The 19,846-nt window shown below is 48.5% G+C and overlaps 4 protein-coding genes across 5 annotated transcripts in view; 1 reads left to right on the top strand and 3 right to left on the bottom strand.

Moving 5' to 3' along the window:
- PEX14 (peroxisomal biogenesis factor 14) overlaps positions 1 to 854 on the bottom strand; it is a 70,875-nt gene extending 70,021 nt beyond the window's left edge. Inside the window, exon 1 of the mRNA XM_064678546.1 lies at positions 772 to 854. Coding sequence (XP_064534616.1) covers positions 772 to 807 — 36 coding nt within the window. The 5' untranslated portion in view covers positions 808 to 854. The remainder of the gene's footprint in view (positions 1 to 771) is intronic.
- Positions 855 to 901: 47 nt separating this feature from the next.
- DFFA (DNA fragmentation factor subunit alpha) lies at positions 902 to 4,281 on the top strand. Its single transcript, XM_064678547.1, has 6 exons — positions 902 to 1,130; positions 1,803 to 1,964; positions 2,080 to 2,210; positions 2,544 to 2,733; positions 3,101 to 3,255; positions 3,951 to 4,281. Exons 1-6 carry the CDS (start codon positions 1,034 to 1,036, stop codon positions 4,152 to 4,154), a joined length of 939 nt encoding a protein of 312 aa, XP_064534617.1. The 5' UTR covers positions 902 to 1,033; the 3' UTR covers positions 4,155 to 4,281.
- On the bottom strand, positions 3,162 to 8,633 carry CENPS (centromere protein S). 2 transcript variants are annotated; one of them, XM_064678549.1, is made up of 6 exons: positions 8,517 to 8,633; positions 8,282 to 8,405; positions 7,817 to 7,850; positions 7,150 to 7,216; positions 6,246 to 6,425; positions 3,162 to 3,249 (listed from the first exon to the last, which is right to left on the bottom strand). In XM_064678549.1, exons 1-5 carry the CDS (start codon positions 8,556 to 8,558, stop codon positions 6,270 to 6,272), a joined length of 423 nt encoding a protein of 140 aa, XP_064534619.1. In that variant the 5' UTR covers positions 8,559 to 8,633; the 3' UTR covers positions 3,162 to 3,249; positions 6,246 to 6,269. The 2 variants fall into 2 exon arrangements, with proteins under 2 accessions (XP_064534619.1, XP_064534618.1); XM_064678548.1 differs by lacking the exon at positions 3,162 to 3,249 and having other exon boundaries at positions 6,004 to 6,425; positions 8,517 to 8,632.
- Positions 8,634 to 9,487: 854 nt separating this feature from the next.
- PGD (phosphogluconate dehydrogenase) lies at positions 9,488 to 19,697 on the bottom strand. The gene is made up of 13 exons (XM_064678545.1): positions 19,596 to 19,697; positions 18,364 to 18,439; positions 17,770 to 17,949; positions 17,571 to 17,636; positions 16,353 to 16,471; positions 15,284 to 15,353; positions 14,790 to 14,924; positions 14,082 to 14,271; positions 12,414 to 12,544; positions 11,787 to 11,920; positions 11,347 to 11,446; positions 10,346 to 10,468; positions 9,488 to 9,802 (listed from the first exon to the last, which is right to left on the bottom strand). The coding sequence occupies exons 1-13, from the start codon at positions 19,601 to 19,603 to the stop codon at positions 9,683 to 9,685; spliced, it is 1,452 nt and encodes a 483-aa protein (XP_064534615.1). The 5' UTR covers positions 19,604 to 19,697; the 3' UTR covers positions 9,488 to 9,682.
- Between the last annotated feature and the right edge of the window lie 149 nt (positions 19,698 to 19,846).

The following is a 19,846-nucleotide window of genomic DNA, read 5'->3' as shown; positions in this document are numbered from 1 at the left end:
GGGTTGAGTTTGCAATGGAATACAAGTGACCCTGGGCCATCAGCAACACAATAAGAGTGACAGGAACCTACACTAGGCACACCTACATCAAACCTATCCCATGGAATCAAGGCTGGAAAAGACCTTTAACAATATATACTGAATACTATTACATCACACTTTCCTTCTCCTTTCTGGTTGCTCCATTCATTTCATGCCCCAGTTTAAAAATACCTTACACTTTTAGTGTTTCGTGAGCACTCGAACCACTGCTCTCTGGCCCTCCCCGTTCAGTGTCTGACAACACATCTGACAGCAGTTTCTTACTGCTTTGCCCTTTCACGCTCCTGGCTCGAGGATCCTCCTCCCTCCCTCGCAGGTGCAAGGCAGGGGCAGTTTTTTGTCTGACTCCTCACAGACTCCCAGAACATTCCGACTTTGAAGGGGCCCACAAGGACCATCGAGTCCAACCCTCTCCCCTGCGCAGGGCTCCACCTCATTTCGTGCCCACCTGGCACACCGCGTCCTTTCTCCCCGGCCGTGTTGCATTTATTTCTCCCTTTATTCACACGCTTTACGACTTTCACACCCACAGCCCCTCAATGCCACCGCGCCTGTGCCCAGGGCCCGGCCTGCTCCAGCCAGCCCCGCACAGCCCCCGCTCGCAGAGGGCAGGGATCCCCGGTGCAGCAGGGCCCCCGCGGTGCCCGGGGGGTGTGTCCGGAGCCCCTCGAAGCCTCCCGGAGCCCCCCAGGGCCCCCGGCCCGGCCCGGCCCCTCGGACCCCCCTCACCTGCCCCGGCTGCTCCGCTCGCTCCGCCGCCGCCATCTTCCCAGGCGTGCCCAATCCACCCCCGAGCGCGCGATGCAGCGCCCTCCCCTCCCGCAGGCACGGCGAGCCGAGCGCCGGCGCATCGCTGCGCCCCGCGGGGCATCCGCGGGTGCCGTGAGCTGCCCGGAGCGGCCGGTCTCAGCCGGGGCAGGCGGGCCGTGTCCCTGCCCTTCCCGGCAGGAGCGCCTTCCCTGCCTGCAGAAGCATCGCCCGGCGCCAGGCGATGGCGGCGCGGCTGAAGCGCTGCGTGGTGCGGCGGCGGGACGGGCCGGAGCAGCACGGCGTGGCCGCGTCCTGCCTGCGGGAGCTGCGGGACAAGGGTGAGCCCGGCGGTCCCGGGACAAGGTGCGGGTGGGGCCCGGTGGGAGCCCCGGGGATCCCGGACCCTCCCGCGATGCTGGGCTGAGCCCCCGGGGCTCCGGGGGCGCTTCGCAGCGGAGGATGCGAGGGGAGGTGGGAACGAGCATCGGGAAGTGCCTCCACTGCCCCGCGGCCGGCCCGCCGCCTGTGCCGAGGTTTGCACCGGGAAACAGCCGCTGTCCTGCAGTGAGGACCAGGGGAAATGGCCTTAAACTGACGCTGGGGAGATTCGGATTAGAGATTAGGAAAACACTGGGTGGTCAGGCATTGGAGTGGGTTGCCCAGGGAGGTGGTGGAGTCACCATCGCTGGGGGTGTTCAGGACGTGTCTGGATCTGGCGCTGGGTGATGGTTTAGGGGTTACAGTGGCAGTGCTGGGTGACGGTTGGACTGGATGATCCTAAAGGTCTCTTCCAACCTTGATGATTCCATGATTCTCTGATTCTAATATTAATTTCTGGAGGGAGGCACGTGTTTGTGCTAAAAAAGAGCTGATGTGCAGATCTGTGAGGAGACAGGTCTGGGCTCCGGCCTCAGTCACCGAGACTTGCCTGTGCCTTGTGCTGGAGGTTATTAAAGGGCAGTGCTGTGTCACTTTTGTCATTTAATTAAGTTTTTTTTTCTGTTGTGCAGCTTGTGGTGTTCTGGCCATTGACAAGGCCAGGGAGCCCATCACCTTGGTGCTGGCAGAAGATGGGACCATTGTGGATGATGAGGATTACTTCTTGTGTTTGCCACCTAACACCAAGTTTGTGGCACTGGCCAAGGATGAGAAATGGTCTGGCAAAAGCTTAGGTAGGCTGTGGGTGAGGGAGCATGGGAGGGGAGGGTGTCTGGAATACACCTGGTGACATTAGGCTGTCTCAGGTGGATCAGGAGTGACCCAGGGAGCTGATGACTCTTGTGTCAGACAGTGGAACATCCTGGCTCTCGGGGGCTGCGGATGAAGTGGACAGTGCTGCGGAGAAGTGGAAGCAGCTGGCCAGGCAGCTGAAGGGTGACCTGTCCAGTATCATCCTGATGTCTGAAGAAGACCTCCAGGTACAGCGGGGAAACCCCCAGTCCCTGTCCTTGGCTCTGCCCATCATCCATTCATCTCAGGAGAGAACAGAATCAGTAAACAAGATCTCGGGCTTAATTCAGCTGCTGCTGTTTGGCTGTTGGTGCCAGAGTCAAATCTCTCGTGTAGGGGAAACACTCAAGTGTCTGAGGAGGGTGCTCTTAACCCCAACTGTCCCTGGATGCCTTTTGGCTTCTGGTAAAGAATGGTGGCTTCACAAGAAACCTTGTGGGACATGCTGGGTTTCAGGAGGGCTGGTCCCTACTGCATTCAGTGCCATGGAATGAGTTGCTCAGCACTGGCATTGTTTTCAGGTGCTGATTGATGTGCCACGTTCAGACCTGGCAGAAGAACTTGCCCAAAGTGAAACCAAAACCCAGGTGCTGCAGGACACCCTGCAGCAGGTGCTGGACAGAAGAGAAGAGGAGCGTCAGTCAAAGCAGCTCCTGGAGCTCTACCTGGAGGCCTTGAAAACTGAAGACAGTGTCTTAAGCAAAGTAGCAGGTAGGGAGCACTGGGATGCTGGAGAAGGAGTTTCCCAGAGATGCCTGAAATAGTTGGTGGAATAAATAAGGTGGAGTGAAGGACTGGAGTGAGTCATTTGCTCAGCAGCTGTTAGTGGGGTTGATGCAAGAGCTGGTTTAGTGTATGTGGTGTGAGAATTCTCTGACCAGATGAGAGAATTTTCACAATGCCTGTAAGTAGAATACTGGGAGAAAAGCTTAAATCACACAGGCATTATGGATTTCTTAACTTAGAGGGTACACCTAGATAAGATGCATATTTTATTAATCTCACAACCATCAAAGCAGTCCAGGCCACTTTTCCTGTCCTGTTTGTCAGGGGCTATATTCACTCTGCTCCCTTTCAGAACCTCAGGCTGCACCAAGGAAGGAGATGGATGTGGTTGACACAGGTACCAGCAGCACAGGCACTCCAGCCAAAACAGCCCTCAGTGACCAGATCCTTGCTGCTCTGAGGGAGAAACCTGCTCCAGAGCTCTGCTTGGACAGTCAGGACCTAGAGGTGGGTGAGAACAACACAACTGTATCCAGGGAAATCTCTCCCTCTGGAGAGAGAGGCTGTAGGGGAAGCTGTCCTTGCTCCTGGAGGCTCTGATGTCAGTAGATCTCAGTCTCAGCGTGGTGACACTGAATCTATTTCTCTCCCTCAGTACCTCTACCCCCTGCTTGCAGCCCCTCTGTGTCAGCCAGCTGATGCTGTTTCACGTACTCCAAAAAGCCACAAAATACTCTTGGGTTTGGTCTCTGACAAATCATAGTCAGCTGTCTTACCAGCAGGGTGGTTTTTTGTATGCAGAGGCATCTAGCTATACTTCTTGGTTATACATCCCAAATCAACAACTCCTAATTTTTGAAAACTATAAACAAACCCACAGCTGGGAAAGTCCAGCTAAACTGTAACCACTATAGAAAGGTGTTCTTCCAAGCTGTGACCTGCCTGCTGTTGCTTTTCCCTGCTGTGGAAACTAAGTAGCTGCTGTTTGTTCCCTTGAACATCTGAACAGAGCTTCAAGCTCCGAGCGTTGGCAGAACACTGGAAATCCAGTGGCCCATGGAATAGGTGATGAAAGCTGGGAACATCCTCAGTTCCAAAGTGCCAGTGCTAAGCAGGTGCCTCATTCCTGCTGTTGTCCATGTGGGCAGAGGGTCGGGGTGAAGGAGTCAGTGGAAAAGGCTTAGAAATGTGCTTTCCTACAGCTGGTGCTGAAGGAAGACAGAGCAGCCCTGGCCTCGGCTCTGGGGTGGGACAAGAAGAAGGCTGGAGCTCTGCAGGAAGCCTGTGACCAGGAGCTCTCCAAGCGCCTCCAGCAAGTGCAGACCCTGCATTCCCTGCGGAGCACGTCCAAGGGCAAGAAAACCCTGCCCTGGGGGGACTGGCCCAGCTCAAAACGCAAAAAATAACAGTGCCCTGCTGCTGGCAGCTCAGCTCTGCTTCTGCATTAGGATCCACACCAGCAAAGACACGTCCTGGGAGCCAGAGTTTGCTGGTCATGCTGTGCTCTGGCTATAGACAAGGGAAATCTGCACATTGTCCCGAGGCTTAGACTCCTGGGATGATTCAAATCATGTGTGACCAAAGGGATTTTGACTTTTTGCAGAATACTGGAACAATGGTATTGCTAAACACAGCATGTAAGGGTTCAGCTTTGCAAACCTGGTTGGGAGCCAGAAGCTTCCATCTGATCCTGGTGGCTGCAGCTCCTGAGGCCCTGGGCAGTTTGCTTACCTTGTCCCCCCACCATTTCCAGTGTAAAGGGTGGAAGATCTCTGCGAGACACTTTGAGGCACAGCTGTGAACAGGGCAGAGGGTTTAACCAGCTGCTGCCTGGCTCTGAGCTCCAGCCTGGGATCTAGGACCTTGAATTCTCACACTGATTTCATCAGTTAAAGTAAATTCAAAGTCCCTTCACTTCAGAGCTTTTTCTTGGGTGCTGTGTAAGAACTAACTGGTAAAACACAGCAAAGGTGGAAATAATTGCTTTGTAGGGCTGTGTGACAGAAGACTTGTATTTGGCCTGCTGTGTTATTCTCCTAATCATGAGTGTAGCATCATGATGCTTTTGTATTAACTGGCTGATTTTTAAATTTGTTAAAGTCTTTTTTTCTAATATCAATAAAAGCTTTTTATCTTACTGTTGGGCTAGTTTTGATATTTCCACCAGCTGCTATAATTAATGTGCTGAATTCTTCTAAAAGAAATCTCATCCCTGAAAGTGGAACGGTCTGGGATGGGGGAAAGGGAGGGTATTGAAGAGCCATTGTGTGAAATTTCCCCCACAGAGATGAGGATTCATGATATTCCTGTGTTCTGCACTGCAGCACCTGATTTTATTTGATCAATACTGGATAGTTGCAGCCTACAAAAGGCATGGGATTTTCCCTATCACTCCTGCTTAAAAGCTCAAATACAGAGCAAGGATGAAAGGCTGCACAAGAGCAGTGTGTCATATATAGCCAAGTGACTCAAATCTAGAAAGTGCACTCTTTTTTCAAACACAGAGCAAGGCTACACCTACAACTTCTCAAGTGCAATCAGAAATATTCTGTCGTGCAGAACCTTCTTTATCCTGGGGTGGTGTTTAATATATTAGTCTAACTAAAATGAGAAGCTGATGACTTTAAACTTGGTTTGGAGGAGTTGCCCTAAGCTGTATCCTGCAGGAAGGAATAAGTGACTTCAAGGAAGAGTCTCATGAATCAAGGGCTGAGCAAGAGAAACAGTGTTCAAGTCTTTCCTCTCTTGCTGCATATTTCAGACTATCCTTGGCAAGCTAATTCTTGCTGGATCAAGTTGGCCCACACAGCAGCTTGAGCAGCCTTCTCCTTTCCCTTGGCTATTTCTGTCTAATTACTGATGTCTTTAAATCTGCTTCTTTTGAATCAAATTATTTTTGAATTCTCTTTTACAGCTCTTGTGCACTCTGTAAGGCTCTGCCAGCCCGGCAGAGGGCAATGGGGGTCAGTGTCTGCCCACTGCTCCAGAGCCACAGTGCTGCCTGAAAATGGGAATTCCTGACAGGAAGGGTGATACCCCAGCAGTGTCACAGGGGGGAAATGACACAAAACATGTTTAAACTGTCAAGGCAACAAGTAAGAGATATGGCTGTCAAAACAAAACCAAAATATTCAACATGCCTGAGCAAAAGCATCCAAACTGGGAGCAAGGAGGAAGTCAAACAGTTACTGGAGAAATTAGGTAGCAGCATTGAGGGTGTTGCACATACTGAGTTATTACGGTTCAGTGAGAATGTTCTGCTTTAAACTCTTTATTTAAAGGAGTTTAATTTTAGTAACAGGTACCTTTTGTGAGCAATTAAGGCATTTTGGGCATAAGCTTTACTGAATTCTCACAGACCTTGCATTTTTGGAACAATAAAAATCCAACTCATCATGTTCACCTAAAAACCTAAAGATTCCTTACTGGTGTTAACCTGCAAGAGGAATCTTACAGAGGCTAATTCTGGTTTCTCTAGGATACTAAGAGAAGCTGACCTGAGACATTGCTTGAAAGGTAAATCATGACATGTTGGAATCTTCATTTTCAGTCACAGCTGCTTCTTTTTCCCCAGGAGTTCTCTCTCCCTTGGCTGCACTGGACTTCTTTTTCTTCTTCTCCTTTTGCTCCAAGTTACTTGATGCAAGCTCATCACTCTTCTGGGTGATATATTTTAGCTGAGAACAATAAACTGATTAGTTCTCTACTGAAGAACTTCATTTATTCACATGAAATCAGAGAGAAATATTGAAGAGAAAGTCATAGGGCAAATTCTTACTACAAGAAAGATGACAGGCCCCAAAAAACATTTACTCTGCCTTGTCAGGCAAGTTCATGTTGCATATTTCGAATCACATATGAAAGGATAAAATCTCCTCACATAAAATTAAAATCAGTATTGGAAGCTTCCTTCTTCATGGTTCCATGCACAGGTATGTCACAACATCAGTGAGTTTAATCCACTGAACTTCACAGAGATCAGCACAAGAGAGAATGCAATGATTCCATGGTCCCTGTGTTAATGTGAGGAGACTCAGCTCCTCAAGGCAGAATCAAGCTATTCCTGGGCTACAACAAAGGAACACATCAGGAAAAAGCAAAGTGATTCCTTTCCAGGATTGATGATGCTGTGTCTGTATAGTGGGTTTTATTGCACTTCTGTACTTGGAACCTCAGCAACCCTCCTGCAACTCCTGAATTGCAATGAGATGTGTGTTCCCACAGTGAGGCAGTGTCATGAAGTAAGATGAAAATTTAAAAATCACTGGATTTGTGCCCACTCATCATCAGTAAGACACTGAAATTGCCTAAACAACAGTCGCTTCCTCATCTATATCCTTCATTCAAATGCTCTTAGCTGGTTTAAGAATGTTGTGAGACAGAAAATACAGTGAATCTCACCAAAGAACTGCTCCTTCTAGCCAAAAGCTTCACATCTTCTGTATTGATTGTGCTTCGTTTTGCATGCCTGCATAAAATAAAAACACCCCTTAACATGTTTGCCAGCACTGTCTGTAAGAGGCCATAGAGCATCTCATTGAGAGCACTGAATTCAGGGACTAAAGGGGCTTAACATGCACCAAGCAAATCCCACCTGTCTGTCTTCCCTAACTATGCACAAAACACTGTTTTAATCAAGCTTGTTTCTGTACATCTAAATTCCCACACTTCCTGTGTGAAAATATAGCAACCAGAACTTCAAGCACCACTGTCCTGTTCCCTCTTACTTGTCAGCAGGTCACTGTGTTGGGTTTTAACTAAAAACTCTCCTTTACCTCCTTGGAGAAACCAGCTTGGTAATCACCTGTTACCCCCAAACCATCCACTACCCCTGTGTATCAATGCATTTGATGATTATATACAGTCGTTAATCTAAACAATCACTTGTACCACATAAATGAGCTTCCAAGATCAGGAAGTACCTGCAGGGAATATCTATTTCCTAACTTCACGGCCACTATTTAAGCAGACAACAGAATACTTAAAACCTTGAATTACAGGACGTGTTTTAAAGATTACCTAGGAGCTAACACTAAAGAAGAAAGCCTTTGTAACAACCAGTGCCTACCTTGCAAACATTTCGAGGTCTCTTGCAAAGGTTTCTGGAGAAAACACAAAGGTGACACATATTTTAAAATGCTGAGCGGAAAGAGATACATAATACACAACAGTTGTTACAAAGGTATTAAGTGCAGGTTATCCAAGTCAGTTATGAGACGTGACCACAGCTGGTTATTTGGTGCCACTCTTGCACAGGCACGATATTTCCACACACACTTACACGCTTTTTTCAGGTCTGAAAAGTAGAAACGCTATTTCTTGTACTGTTAAAAACACAGTGCAGGGGAATGCCCCAGTGACACCTAGTTCGGTGCTTTTACTTTAAAGCCCCGTGTCTCCAGCAGTGGCTCCTGAACCCAGGAGCTGTAACCCAAGTAACCCAGGTAGCATCAGGTAGCCCAGGTAACCCCAGGTAAGGTAACCCCAGGTAACCCACGTAACACCAGGTAACACCAGGCAACCCAGGCTGTACCGCACTGCCGGAAGGTGATCTCCGAGATGGCCGCGATGCTCTGTTTGCTGAACCGTATGTCCTTGTCCTCCTCCACCTCCTGGCACAGGCACCCGACCGTGTAGTGAACCGCCGCCTTCAGCCTCTGCAGGGACCAAGGCGGGGGCAGGCAGTGACACACCGGCTCCGCTCCAGGCCACCACAGCCGCCTGCAGGCGGTGGCTCAGGGCCCCGACCCCGGCGCGCCGCCCGGTACCTGTGTGAGCAGCAGCCGCTCCCCATCGCCCTCCGCCGCCATCGCGCCCCTCAGAGTTTCCCGCCCAGCGCGCGGGGCGGGGCTGCGCCGCCGCCATGTTGGGCCCCGCCCCGGGGCCGCTCTGAGGGGAGCCGCGACCCCGCTGCTCACCGGCACCCGCGACACTCGTTTATCTCACGGAAATCCCGAATATTACTGCGTGCTCTGCAGAAAAGTTGATTGAAATTGAAAGTCGTATTTTGCCTTATAGAGATATTCGATAATAAGTAGCTGCCTTAGCAGAAATAAATGGAGGGAAAAAAAAGTGCTACAAAAATCAGCGCGCAGCACAAAATTTAACACTTGAGAGGGAGGATTTAACACTTCTGAGGGACAAACGAAAGGTTCAGACATCCAGGTGAATTTTCAGAAGTCCTGGAGATGACTGGCAGTAGCATTGCAGGGAGGGGATATAAAACAGAGCCAATTGTGGGTATTTTTAATTGGCCCCCGGGAAGAAGAGGCAAAGAATCAGGGAGATTTGGGGTAAAAACTGCAAGCACACAGCTAGGCCAAAGGTTTATGCCAGAGCTTAAATCTAGTAATAACATGTAGGGAGAATGGTTTGGTGACAGGAATATCGTTCCCGTTTCTCCATGATCCATCCCACCCTTCACCCTCCCACAGAGAGCAAGGAGAGCTCACAGTGTGAACACCCAGGAATTAAATCTGTAAGAATCAAGCTACTGCCCGTTACAAATAAACCATGGCAGTGTAAAAAAAGGCCTTTACCTCCCTAGGACCTTGTGTAGCATTACTGTGCTGTCTGACACTCTCCACCTCAGAAATAACTGAACTCCAGACATCTCTGCCTTGATCCCTAGGACTTCATGCACTACAATACAATAAAAATGCTGTAATTATAAACTGTAGTCTATTAAATACTGCACAAAGATATTTTGGCCAGCAGTACTGAAAAAAACCATCCTCAATACATTTATAACTAAATTTATTTAGCTTTCTTATATGATATTTATATTGAGATATACATAATATATATATATATGAAATATACCCACAAGTTATTACAAAAGTGTCCAAACACAAGTTCTAGCACAGTAAAAAGTGATTTCTAGGAGAATTATCTGAGATCTACAGTATCTTGGCTTCAAGTGGAAGGATTTCCATTAGACATTGTAGGAAGAAGAGGACACATTTCCTCCATGGCCTGTCCAGTTAGTGTGGATAAATACCCCCGGCTTCGATAATAATTCGTATGTGTGTGCACCAAAGTAATCCCGCTGAGCCTGGAACAAGAACACACAAAACAGACACATCAATATCACAGTCACATGAGGACTACAAGTTGCACCTACTGATACTCGACTATAGGAATACTAGAAAAAAGATCTGACTTCAGTATCATAACATTCAAATTTATTGTCTCGTTATTAGAAAAATCACTGCAATTAAACATTTATTAATATCTAGTAATTATGAGTTCTGTAGAAACATAACTATATTACTTCTGCTTGGTACTAATCTAAAAAGCAAGCACTTATACATGCAAACATTCAAAGATACTTCTCTACAAAGCATTTTGATTCAAAGATATCACTCCCCTTGGTTCACAGATGGGACACTAACACATGCTGGGCACTGCCACACCAGTATCTCTGGTGTTCTTTATCCAGATATCTCTAAGTATTTTATTGACATTCAGGTGTAACAAACACATGAGGCAATCTATACTGTGAGTGATTAGGACATACTGCCACAGAGGCCTTTAAAGCAGTGCTTAAATAACATAATAATATTTCAGTAGCCAGAAGAGCTACTTCAGTACCCACCTGAATCAGGTTAGCTGGCAGTACCTCATGCCTGTATCCATCGTAAAAAGAAAGTGCAGTGGTGAAGCAGGGCATAGGGATTCCAATCTGTACTCCAGTACTGATCACACGGCGCCAGGAATCCTGGGAGAGAGGAGAAGAGGGGGGAAATAAAGAATAAAGAAACTAATCAGTGCTTGCTCAGAGGTATGTGCAGGCATATGCACTGTGTGCTATTTCACATTCTATGATATCTAATAACCAAGTCTGTGCAAATCAGCAGTAGATTCCTGATTTTCCATAAACAGGTCGACCCAAAATAATGGTAAGTAAGATAAGAGTTAACAACAGGATGAGAAGAGTTGAGGCCTGAACTCAAAGCACAGCCTCAAGCAAGGATGCTGTTCTTTCACATAAACATGATCAGAACATCCCAAAAGCACAAACCCAGCAGGGAATGTTCTGAGCAAACACTGAGGCACTTCCAGGACCTCTCACCAAGCCTAGGACAAAGCTCGCCCAGGGGCATAAGAGGTCAGTGTGATACTTCGGACAGACATGTGGATAATCCCTGGTACAATTGTTCATCTGATCCAGTAACTTGCATGAAATATTCAGATTCAGTTACAAGAGGTATTAATGATAATATATGACTTCTTTGTTGGCCAGATAATCTGGTTTTAATTCTGCCTGTCAGCTCCATCCAAATCAGGACACTGTTTGGACAGACCCAGGCCCAAAGAACAGTGGGTCTGGAACGCTGTTGTTTTGGGGCTACTGCAAACAATGGTACTGGAACAGAAATCCAAGTGCACAGGGCAGTGATGAGAGTGTTCATACAGGCCAGGCATTCCTCCCTCATATTGTGGTCCTTCTGAATTGCTATTGCCTAAGGCTCTTCTATAACAGTAAAATGGAAAACTTCAGTTTCCAGTCATAGCTGGGCCAGTACCAAAGAGAAGAACCCTGACAGTCCTGGCTGTAAATTATTGTTTCTGTGCTCTCCTTTCCTTGGAACTCACCTGACAGTTTTCAACAGCTGTCTTAAAGAAATCATCCAGCAGCAAATTCTGGAGGTCAGGGTTTCGATCAAAAGCATCTTTGATTTTTCCCAGGAACACACTAGGCAGAAGTAATAATAAATAATAAATTTCACGGCTTTCAACAAAGGCCCAGAATCCAAAACTTACAGTGCCAAAATTTCACTCAGCCAGACTCGGATTCCAAACATTACAAAGACAAAAGAAAATCTGCAGCAGACTTTCTAAGCCACCAGAACAGAGGGTTCATCTGGTAACCTTTAGTCTGTCTCTGTAGAGAAACAGCCTCTCAGGACCTCATCAGCAGAGTAACTCCATGGATTTTCCAAGGAAATCTCCAGGCTTGTCAGCCAAGCACCACATAAACTAAACTGCCTGCTCTTCTCCCCTCAGCAACCAGGTTACCTCCTCATCTTAATTACCTCCTGATGATGCAGCCTCCCCTCCACATCAGTGCAATGGCACCATAGTTCAGCGTCCAGCCGAATTCTTTGGCTGCTTGTCTCAGCAGCATGAAGCCTTGAGCATAGGAGATAATCTTGGAAGCATACAGGGCCTAAAAAAAATCCAAAGTCACATTCCAAGAGAAGTCCCACAAAGCTGAACTAGAAACTTCACGGTCTACATATTCTGTTTAATCCACATCTCAACAAGGATGAGCACAGTTGACACATTCCAGCTACCCTGAGAACCAAAATATCCTTTTCTAGTTGTTGGAAAGCTTGGTCTCAGCAGAGAGAGATATCAAGAGGTCAATACCCGTTGCAAAGACAGGAGTGCTGAGGGGTGGAAAAGCTCCTGTGCATGAATTATGACCTCTGCACCCCAGGCAGTGACCACTGCCCACTGTGGGGAGACTTGGATTCCCTCAGGACTATTCTTTGGTCAGGAATAGGTCACACTGTGCTTTGTGGACATCACCAGCCAGTGCACAGTGCTGAAACCAGGAACCAACTGTTATGAAATATAAACACAAGAGCTCCTCCCCAGGGCTCACAGCACCCCAGCCCTGCTCTGGGGGGCAGCTCTGGCCCAGCACAGGGACTCACCTTGCGGATGTCCTCCAGGAAGGTCTTCTTGTTCCCACTGAACTGAGTCATTTTGGGCCCTCCCAGCAGCTTACTGGCCTGCACTCTCTCATCCTTGAGGGAAGACAGGCACCGTGCAAACACAGCTTCACCTTTGGGCATGGCAGGAAAGGGAGATCGTTAGAAAGCTGAGCATCACTGCCAGTGTCTGAGAGACTCGAGAACACAGTGAGTGTCACTGCTCTGCTCCACGAGCCACAGATACAGTGAAACACAGGCACATGGGCAGTGAAAATCAAAATAAATCAGCGGGTTACAGGAGGAAATAAGATTCATAAATTTGGGATGCCCCTAACACTTCTGAATACAGAAGCCCATAAGAAAGTTTTATAACATCACTAAGCAGGTTACTAAATGTCATCTGTCAGGGCTAAGGAGGTAGCACAGGAGTACCTTCAGCTCAGAGAGAGAAAGCCTGAATGACAGTCTCTTGATCTGGCTCAGTCAATTCCTAATCATGCTGGTTTAAGTAGTATTTATTTGCAACTGATGACAGTATTGTAAAATGGGAGAGAAAAGAAAAAGTTTTCCTTTCAGAGTCTGACAGAAGGAAAGCAAGCAAGTCTTCATACTGTACCTTTGTTTCACCTTTTAAGTTAGCCATGAATTATCAAAGAAAAAAAAAACCACACACCAAAAATCAAACCAACAACAACAAAAAAAAGAAGAATGAGTAATGTTTTCACAAGACTCTGGATCCTCCCTGCAGCAGGATTAGCATATCACGTCTAAATCAGAACTGGCTCCTTTCCATTTCTGGAAAAACTTCCTTCTACACTGGGGAGGAGCAGCAGGGTGGGAAAATCAGGAGTAGCATGACTCTGCTCTTACAAGCAGAAGTTTGCAAGTCATGCTTATGTAGTAAAACCACACAGAGCAACTGCCCTGAGAGTGCCACGTTTGCACAAGGGCTCTGGCACACACTTCCCCATCAGCCCATCGTTACCCAACCATGCTCCCTGGCACCGCACAGCACCAATCAGGGAGTGCCTCCCCCACCCTTGATCTTTGCAAGAACCCCAAAGAGCACAATATTAACAGCACAAAAAAGAAACACTGTTTCAAGCCTAGAACGGAAAGACTAGGGCGGCAGTAGAGTATTAAAATCATCTACAGAAGTTGTTTTGTTGTTGGAATGCAGCCATGGTCCTTTGATAGCTACACTGTAGTTACTCTTTTTTAGCTACTGGATATAATCTTTCTTATCTTCAGGACTGGACCAGCCAAGGAAAAGGAAAAAGAAGAAGAGAAAGCATGAAAATGAAAGCAATTCTGAGAGCAAAGAACCTGTTGAGTCATTTAATTACCCAACGGGAAGCCCACACCAGACCGGTGGTATCAGGGCACTGTAAAGGTGTTGCAGATGTATTACAGCTCCTGTGTTACAACACTCCCAGCACAGCACTTCATGTTCACCTGTCCCCAAGTCCTCACAGCGCTGTGGGGGCACCACGGACACAGGTGTGACAACAGTACTGCCACCATTTAAGGAGCAAGGTGAAAACAAGCCCCTCAGACAAAACCAGTAGCCAGGGCAGAAAGGCTGCAACAGCTACATCTAGAAAAACCTCCTTACTGGGATGTGGTACCTGCAGCAGGAAGGGTGAAGGCAGATGGAGGAACAGTTACCTATGAGTGTGACAGGGACTCCATATTCCAGGGCAGAGATGGCTGTCCACTTCCCTGTGCCCTTCTGTCCTGCGCTGTCCCTGATCTTTGGGAGGAGGTACTTGCCATCACTGTCTTTGAATTTGAGAATATTGGCTGTGATTTCAATCAGGAAAGAGTCCAGCTCTGTCTTATTCCATTCCTGAAACACCTGGAAAAGGGGAAGAAATGTGCTTGTACATACATACATATATATATATATATACACCCATACATATACATACACCCACACACATATATACACATAGATATACATAGACATATATACATATATATATATACACGCCCCAATCTGCTATATCTACAATATACATCAACTGATTTATTGATTTATGTATGCATTCTGCCTGTTTGATTACAATGCTCAATGTTTCACTAGCTCTTTTCAGGCAAGGTAAGTCCTATCTCTACACAAGAACGTGCTTTCTGGGGAGAAATCAGCAGAGAGTGGGAGAGTTTAGACAACTCCTATAAACATTCAGCTGTATGTGCTTGCTGCTCCCTACCTCACGGGAAGTTCAGGAATATTGTGCACTGCCCTTGCAGGAGGCATGTCAGAAAAATTCCCTTCATGCACGTGCAGCAGCTTCACCCAAGCCCAGCCCCTCACCAGGAGCAGACAACCACCATGGCACAAAAAAAGGCAAGACACTAAAAACTGCAGATCACCTTTGCCATCTCATCGTGCTCCATGCCCACCACGTCCTTCATGAGGTGGTAGGCCTCACAGATCAGCTGCATGTCTCCATATTCAATCCCATTGTGCACCATCTTCACGAAATGTCCAGCACCTTCATCTCCCACCTGTCAGGAAACATCCAGAAATCCCATCAGCAACAGCATGGTCACTAATCCCAGAGTCTGATACCTGCCTGTGGCTTCCTTTGGCCTAAAGGAAGGAAGCAAAGCCAGTGTTAACTGAAACCAGTGGGTCACAGGTCCCTTCAGCTGCCCCAGCACATGACCCAGCCCTAAAACTTTGCCTTCCCATGGCATGGTGTGAGTTACCAGAGATGGCAGATTGGAAATGAGCCCAGTCCATCACAAAATCAACCACTGATGGTGCTGGGTTTATTATGGACAAACATCCATGAGCTTCAGCAGCCAAGCTACCTAAGTGGGCATCTGACCCCAGGTTAAGCCAGTACCAAATGAATATTTACCCACTCACAACAAGGCTCCCCAGATCCCACTTTAGCAGCAATGCTCTGGAATATGGTCTTGATGTGGGGCCTGTGGAGAAACAATACAGCTCAGCAGACAGGCAGGGACACAGACACCCCAAGAGACAAAACCAATATTCATCAGTATGGATCAGATGCCTCCTTCTGTGACCTGCCCAAAGGCAGCCTGGGCTGAGGGCAGCTGGCAGATTGATAGCCCACCATGCAGCAATGCCAATTAAATATATGTTTTCTGCAACTAGACAGTTTTTGCAAGATATTACACTGTGCAGACAAGCCTAATGCACTTAAAGGAGCCCAAATATCTTCTCCCTCCAAAACCAGAAGCTGTCCTTACTGAGCTGTTCATGGCAAAAAGATGATTGGGTAGCAGATCACTCCTGTTGATGGCTTTGTGCCATCAAATTTGAACAGGCTGATACAGGTATGAAACACTAATGCAAACAGACAGGGACTCCAGAGATTCTAAAGCTCAGGCAAAGCCTGGACACACCTTTTCTTTCTACATTTACAGAGAGAATGGGCATCCAGGGATAAAGTCTAATATGAGCATTGATGTACAGTTCTTCACAGCAACAGAGTACAAAAGAGCACAGCAGCATGCAGGAACTTGCAGATAAATTGATGTATTCAACAGTCAGTACAAACATGTCCTAAAGCCTCCTTTTATAATGTGTCACTACAGGGACTTTTGCTGCTGCCTGATTCATGGTTAGCAACTTCCCAAGTGTACAGGGCCTCAAAAGAAAAAAATAAACATGAAATAATACTTGTTTAACATTTAAGCAAAATTCCTTCCTCCTTTCAGATTTCTCCAGGTCCTGTGGAGTCCTGGAAGAAAAACCTGCCTCTGTTCTGCCTGCCATGAAGGCTCAGCATTGCCCCATGACCCCAGCTAGGTTGAGAAATCTTGAGCCTTGAGGAAGTGAAATGGCAACATATCTTGTTCCCTCCACACCCACACCCTGCTCCTGCCCTCCCTCGGCTCTCATTGTGAATAGATGATTATTGCACACCATTCTGAAGAAGAAACATAGCTCATGCTTACCAGGCTTCTTTGGCTCCTCCTGGCATGAGTGAAGGTCCATATCTGGCACCCTCCTCCCCACCACTGACACCACTCCCCACAAACAAGATGCCCTTTGCCTGGAGCTCCTTACAACGTCTCTGGAACAAAGAGCAGAGCAGCATTATTTGATTTTGTTTAACACCAGAGCCTCGCAAACAAAGGTTTCCAATTCAGACCTAAAATTAGGTTTTCAATTCTGCTTTGGACATGTTAGCAGCCAACCTTAGAGAAAGCCTGTACACACACCAAAGTGAGCCTTAGGAAACTTCCTGTGGCTTTGACGTGGATCTTGCAAAAGGGACTCCCTGAGAAAACAAGTCCTTAAGCACCAGACAGAAAAGAGCAGCACTGAGGCTGGAGAAGGCTCAGAATTAAGTGTCAGGTGACACATGCTGTGTGCAAAGATGTGGGGGAGGCAGATTAGGCCCAAGGGGGAATTGCAGAGCTCACTGCAGAGTGCAGGTGGAAGCATGGACAACATAAGGGCAAATAATTCCCTCTGAGTGGGAGAGAGGCACAGGCTGAGACCCCTAAGGAGAGCTGCAAGCTCCCCAGGGATCAGTCCTCACTGAGTACCTGTTTTTTGTTCTGGCATGGCCAACTCACTTATCCAAGATCAGGATGTCAAAGCAGAAAGATGAACACCAGCACCCCTTATAAAGATTTAGAAATACCAGTCTGAATGCAGGATTTTCCTGTGAGCATCCCAGATATGATAATGTAGCTTCTATAGCTTCTAGAGCTACAGCCTGATCACAAGCAGATAATTACTCTGCTGCTCCCACTAACCAAGACAGTCAAACCAGCAGTTCTGTCTGACTGGATTGTCCTGTGATCATGTAGGACTGAAAAGTAACAACAAATCCACAAAGACCCTTAGGCTTATAAATCTCCCTGAAACCTCCTTAAGATTTTAACAGGAAATTTTCTAAAGGCCTTCACTCTTTAAAAGATGTCAATAAAAACACTCATTGATGATTTGGGCGACTTGTATAAAATATTCTTATAGAGCAGTCCTGAGCTACTGTAACAATCGCTTTTCAACAGACTGCATGATCTAATTTTGCAGAAATAATTCAGTTTGGCTTTTCCTGAGCAGGAGGGTGATGGCATCCTTTCAACTGACTATTCTGATGATCAGAGGAGAAAGAATCATGTGTATTTTATCCATTTACTTTGGGTAGGAAACAGCCTTACCGTGGTATCTCTATACTCAGAATTCCCACCATCAATTATGATGTCCCCAGTCTCCAGCAACGGCACCTGCCAAAAATAAATCAGCACTTTGATTTTCTCCACGCATTCAACCTTTAATTAATGATGAATAATTGAGAACTTTCAGAGGAAACTCCTCCAAAAGACAGCAAGTCACAGGTAGAAGGAATGTTTGCCTCACCAGTTTCTTGATGAAGTCATCCACAGCACTTCCAGCCTTCACCAGAAGGATAATGCGACGGGGCTTCTTCAGCTTGGAGACCATCTCCTCCAGGCTGTGAGCTCCAATCACTTTGGTTCCTTTGGCCTCGTTGGCCAGGAAGTCATCCACTTTGGAAACTGTCCTGTTAAAAGCACACACCTGGGGGAGCAAGAAAACATGGTAATAAAAGCTGCCAACAGAACAGTTACTTTAGCTCGGACTACAAATTATACAAGCAAGGTTCAGCATCCTGTGCTCTCCCAGTTCCACCTTCCCCACAGGCACAGAACAGGGAGGGAGCTGAGCATGTCTTTGCAAGTGCCTTGGGAAGCTGTGGTTAAGGGCCAAGCCCAAGGCAAACTTCAGGAAAAGTCATGCATAACTAACATATCAGGTGCCAGCTGAGTACAGGCCTGCACCGCTGCTCTTCCCTGGAAACGGGACAAAGGGCAGCACAGGTTACAACTAAAAGGAGGAAACAACACAAGGATGGAAAAAGCATCCACAAAATGCTCAGCTCCAATCCCAAGTGCTACTGAGTCAGCTTTTCTGAACAACGTTTCCTTCACTTACCACGAAGCCGTGGTCGTTCATGTTCAAAATCAGGTTCTGACCCATCACGGCCAGTCCAATCAAAGCAATGTCAGCTCTGGAACGTGGAAGAGCAAAAACACCAGGTGAGTCTCATTAGCAGTGATCCAGCAGCAGCATCCACACCTCTGCCAGGCTGTTCTGACCAGGCCAGCCCTCCCCTCCCTAACAAACGCACTCTGAGTTGATTCTGGCAGCTATTACTGCAAGAGATCATAGAATCACAGAATATCCCAAGTTGGAAGAGATCCCCAAGGATCTTTGAGTCCAACTCCTGGCCCTGCTACCCCAGCAATCCCCTCCTGCCCCTGAGAGCACTGTCCAAACACTCCTGGAGCTCTGTCAGCCTTGGGGCCCGTGACCAGAGCCTGGGGAGCCTGTTCAGTGCCAACCACCCTCTGGGGGAAGGACCTTTTCCTGAGATCCAACCTGACCCCGCCCTGACACAACTTCAGGTCATTTCAGGTCCCGTCACTGTCACCAGAGCAGAGATCGGAGCTGCCCCTCGTGAGGAAGCTGCAGATCCTTGTGGCTCCCGGTCAGAGCGCAGAACAACACACAGCGTGTCTCAAGTCACCGAGATTTATTCCCAACCACCAAGACGCAGTCGGATGAGCAGGAAAAGCAATCCAAAACACTGCACTACAGGCAGGGAGTAAAGCGAGCGGCTCTAACACGTCAGTGATGGATCCAGCTCTATCACAGCTCCACAATGAACAGACGCGGCACCACAACACCGTGTCTGCACGTTGCATCATGTTTTTGCTTCCGCAACGCCAAATGATTTGGGGTGAGCACAGAAAACGAGGAGAACGGGACATTCTGCTGGAGGCCCATGCAGGGGAGCCCAACCTGCCCCTCGGGGCCTGGGCTCACAACTTCCCTGCTCCACAGCCACGACTCGGGCAGCGGCCGCTCCCCGGCTCTGCCACAGCCTCCCGGCCCCCGGCGCGGGCCCTCCGCGGGTCTCTCAGCCCCTCCAAGGCCCCGTCCGCCCCTTCCCTCTCCCCTCCGGGCCCACCGCGGCACCCTCCACGCAGGACAGAGGGGGCCAGGGCAGCACCCGCCGCCCCGGCCCCGCGGCTGGGCAGAGTCCCCGGGCAGCGGCCGGAGAGACCCCCGCCTGCCCTCAGCGAGCAAGGGGCACCCTCGGCCCTCGCAGCGCCACGAGGCAGTTTCAGCGCTGTCCCCCGCCTCTCCCGGCCCGCACTCACTCGGCCATGGCTGCGGCGCTGAGGGCGGCGGCTCCAGGACTCCCTCTCGGGGCTCTCTGGGCTCGGCCTGCGCCGCGCGCCGGGTCCCCCCTCAGCCGCGCGAGCGGGGCGGGGCGGAGCCGAGCGCGCCCATTGGCCCGTCCGGCGGGCCCCGCCCCACACCCATGGGCCGATGGAGCGGGGGCCACGCCCCCTTAAAGGGGCAGCGGCGGCGCCGCCCGGGCCGGGCGGGGCTCAGCGCAGGGTCGGGT

Source organism: Pseudopipra pipra, chromosome 22 (genome assembly GCF_036250125.1).
Source record: "Pseudopipra pipra isolate bDixPip1 chromosome 22, bDixPip1.hap1, whole genome shotgun sequence".
Classification (NCBI taxonomy): domain Eukaryota; kingdom Metazoa; phylum Chordata; class Aves; order Passeriformes; family Pipridae; genus Pseudopipra; species Pseudopipra pipra.
Note: the sequence above shows the minus strand (reverse complement) of the source record. Positions and strands in the feature narration are given on the sequence as shown.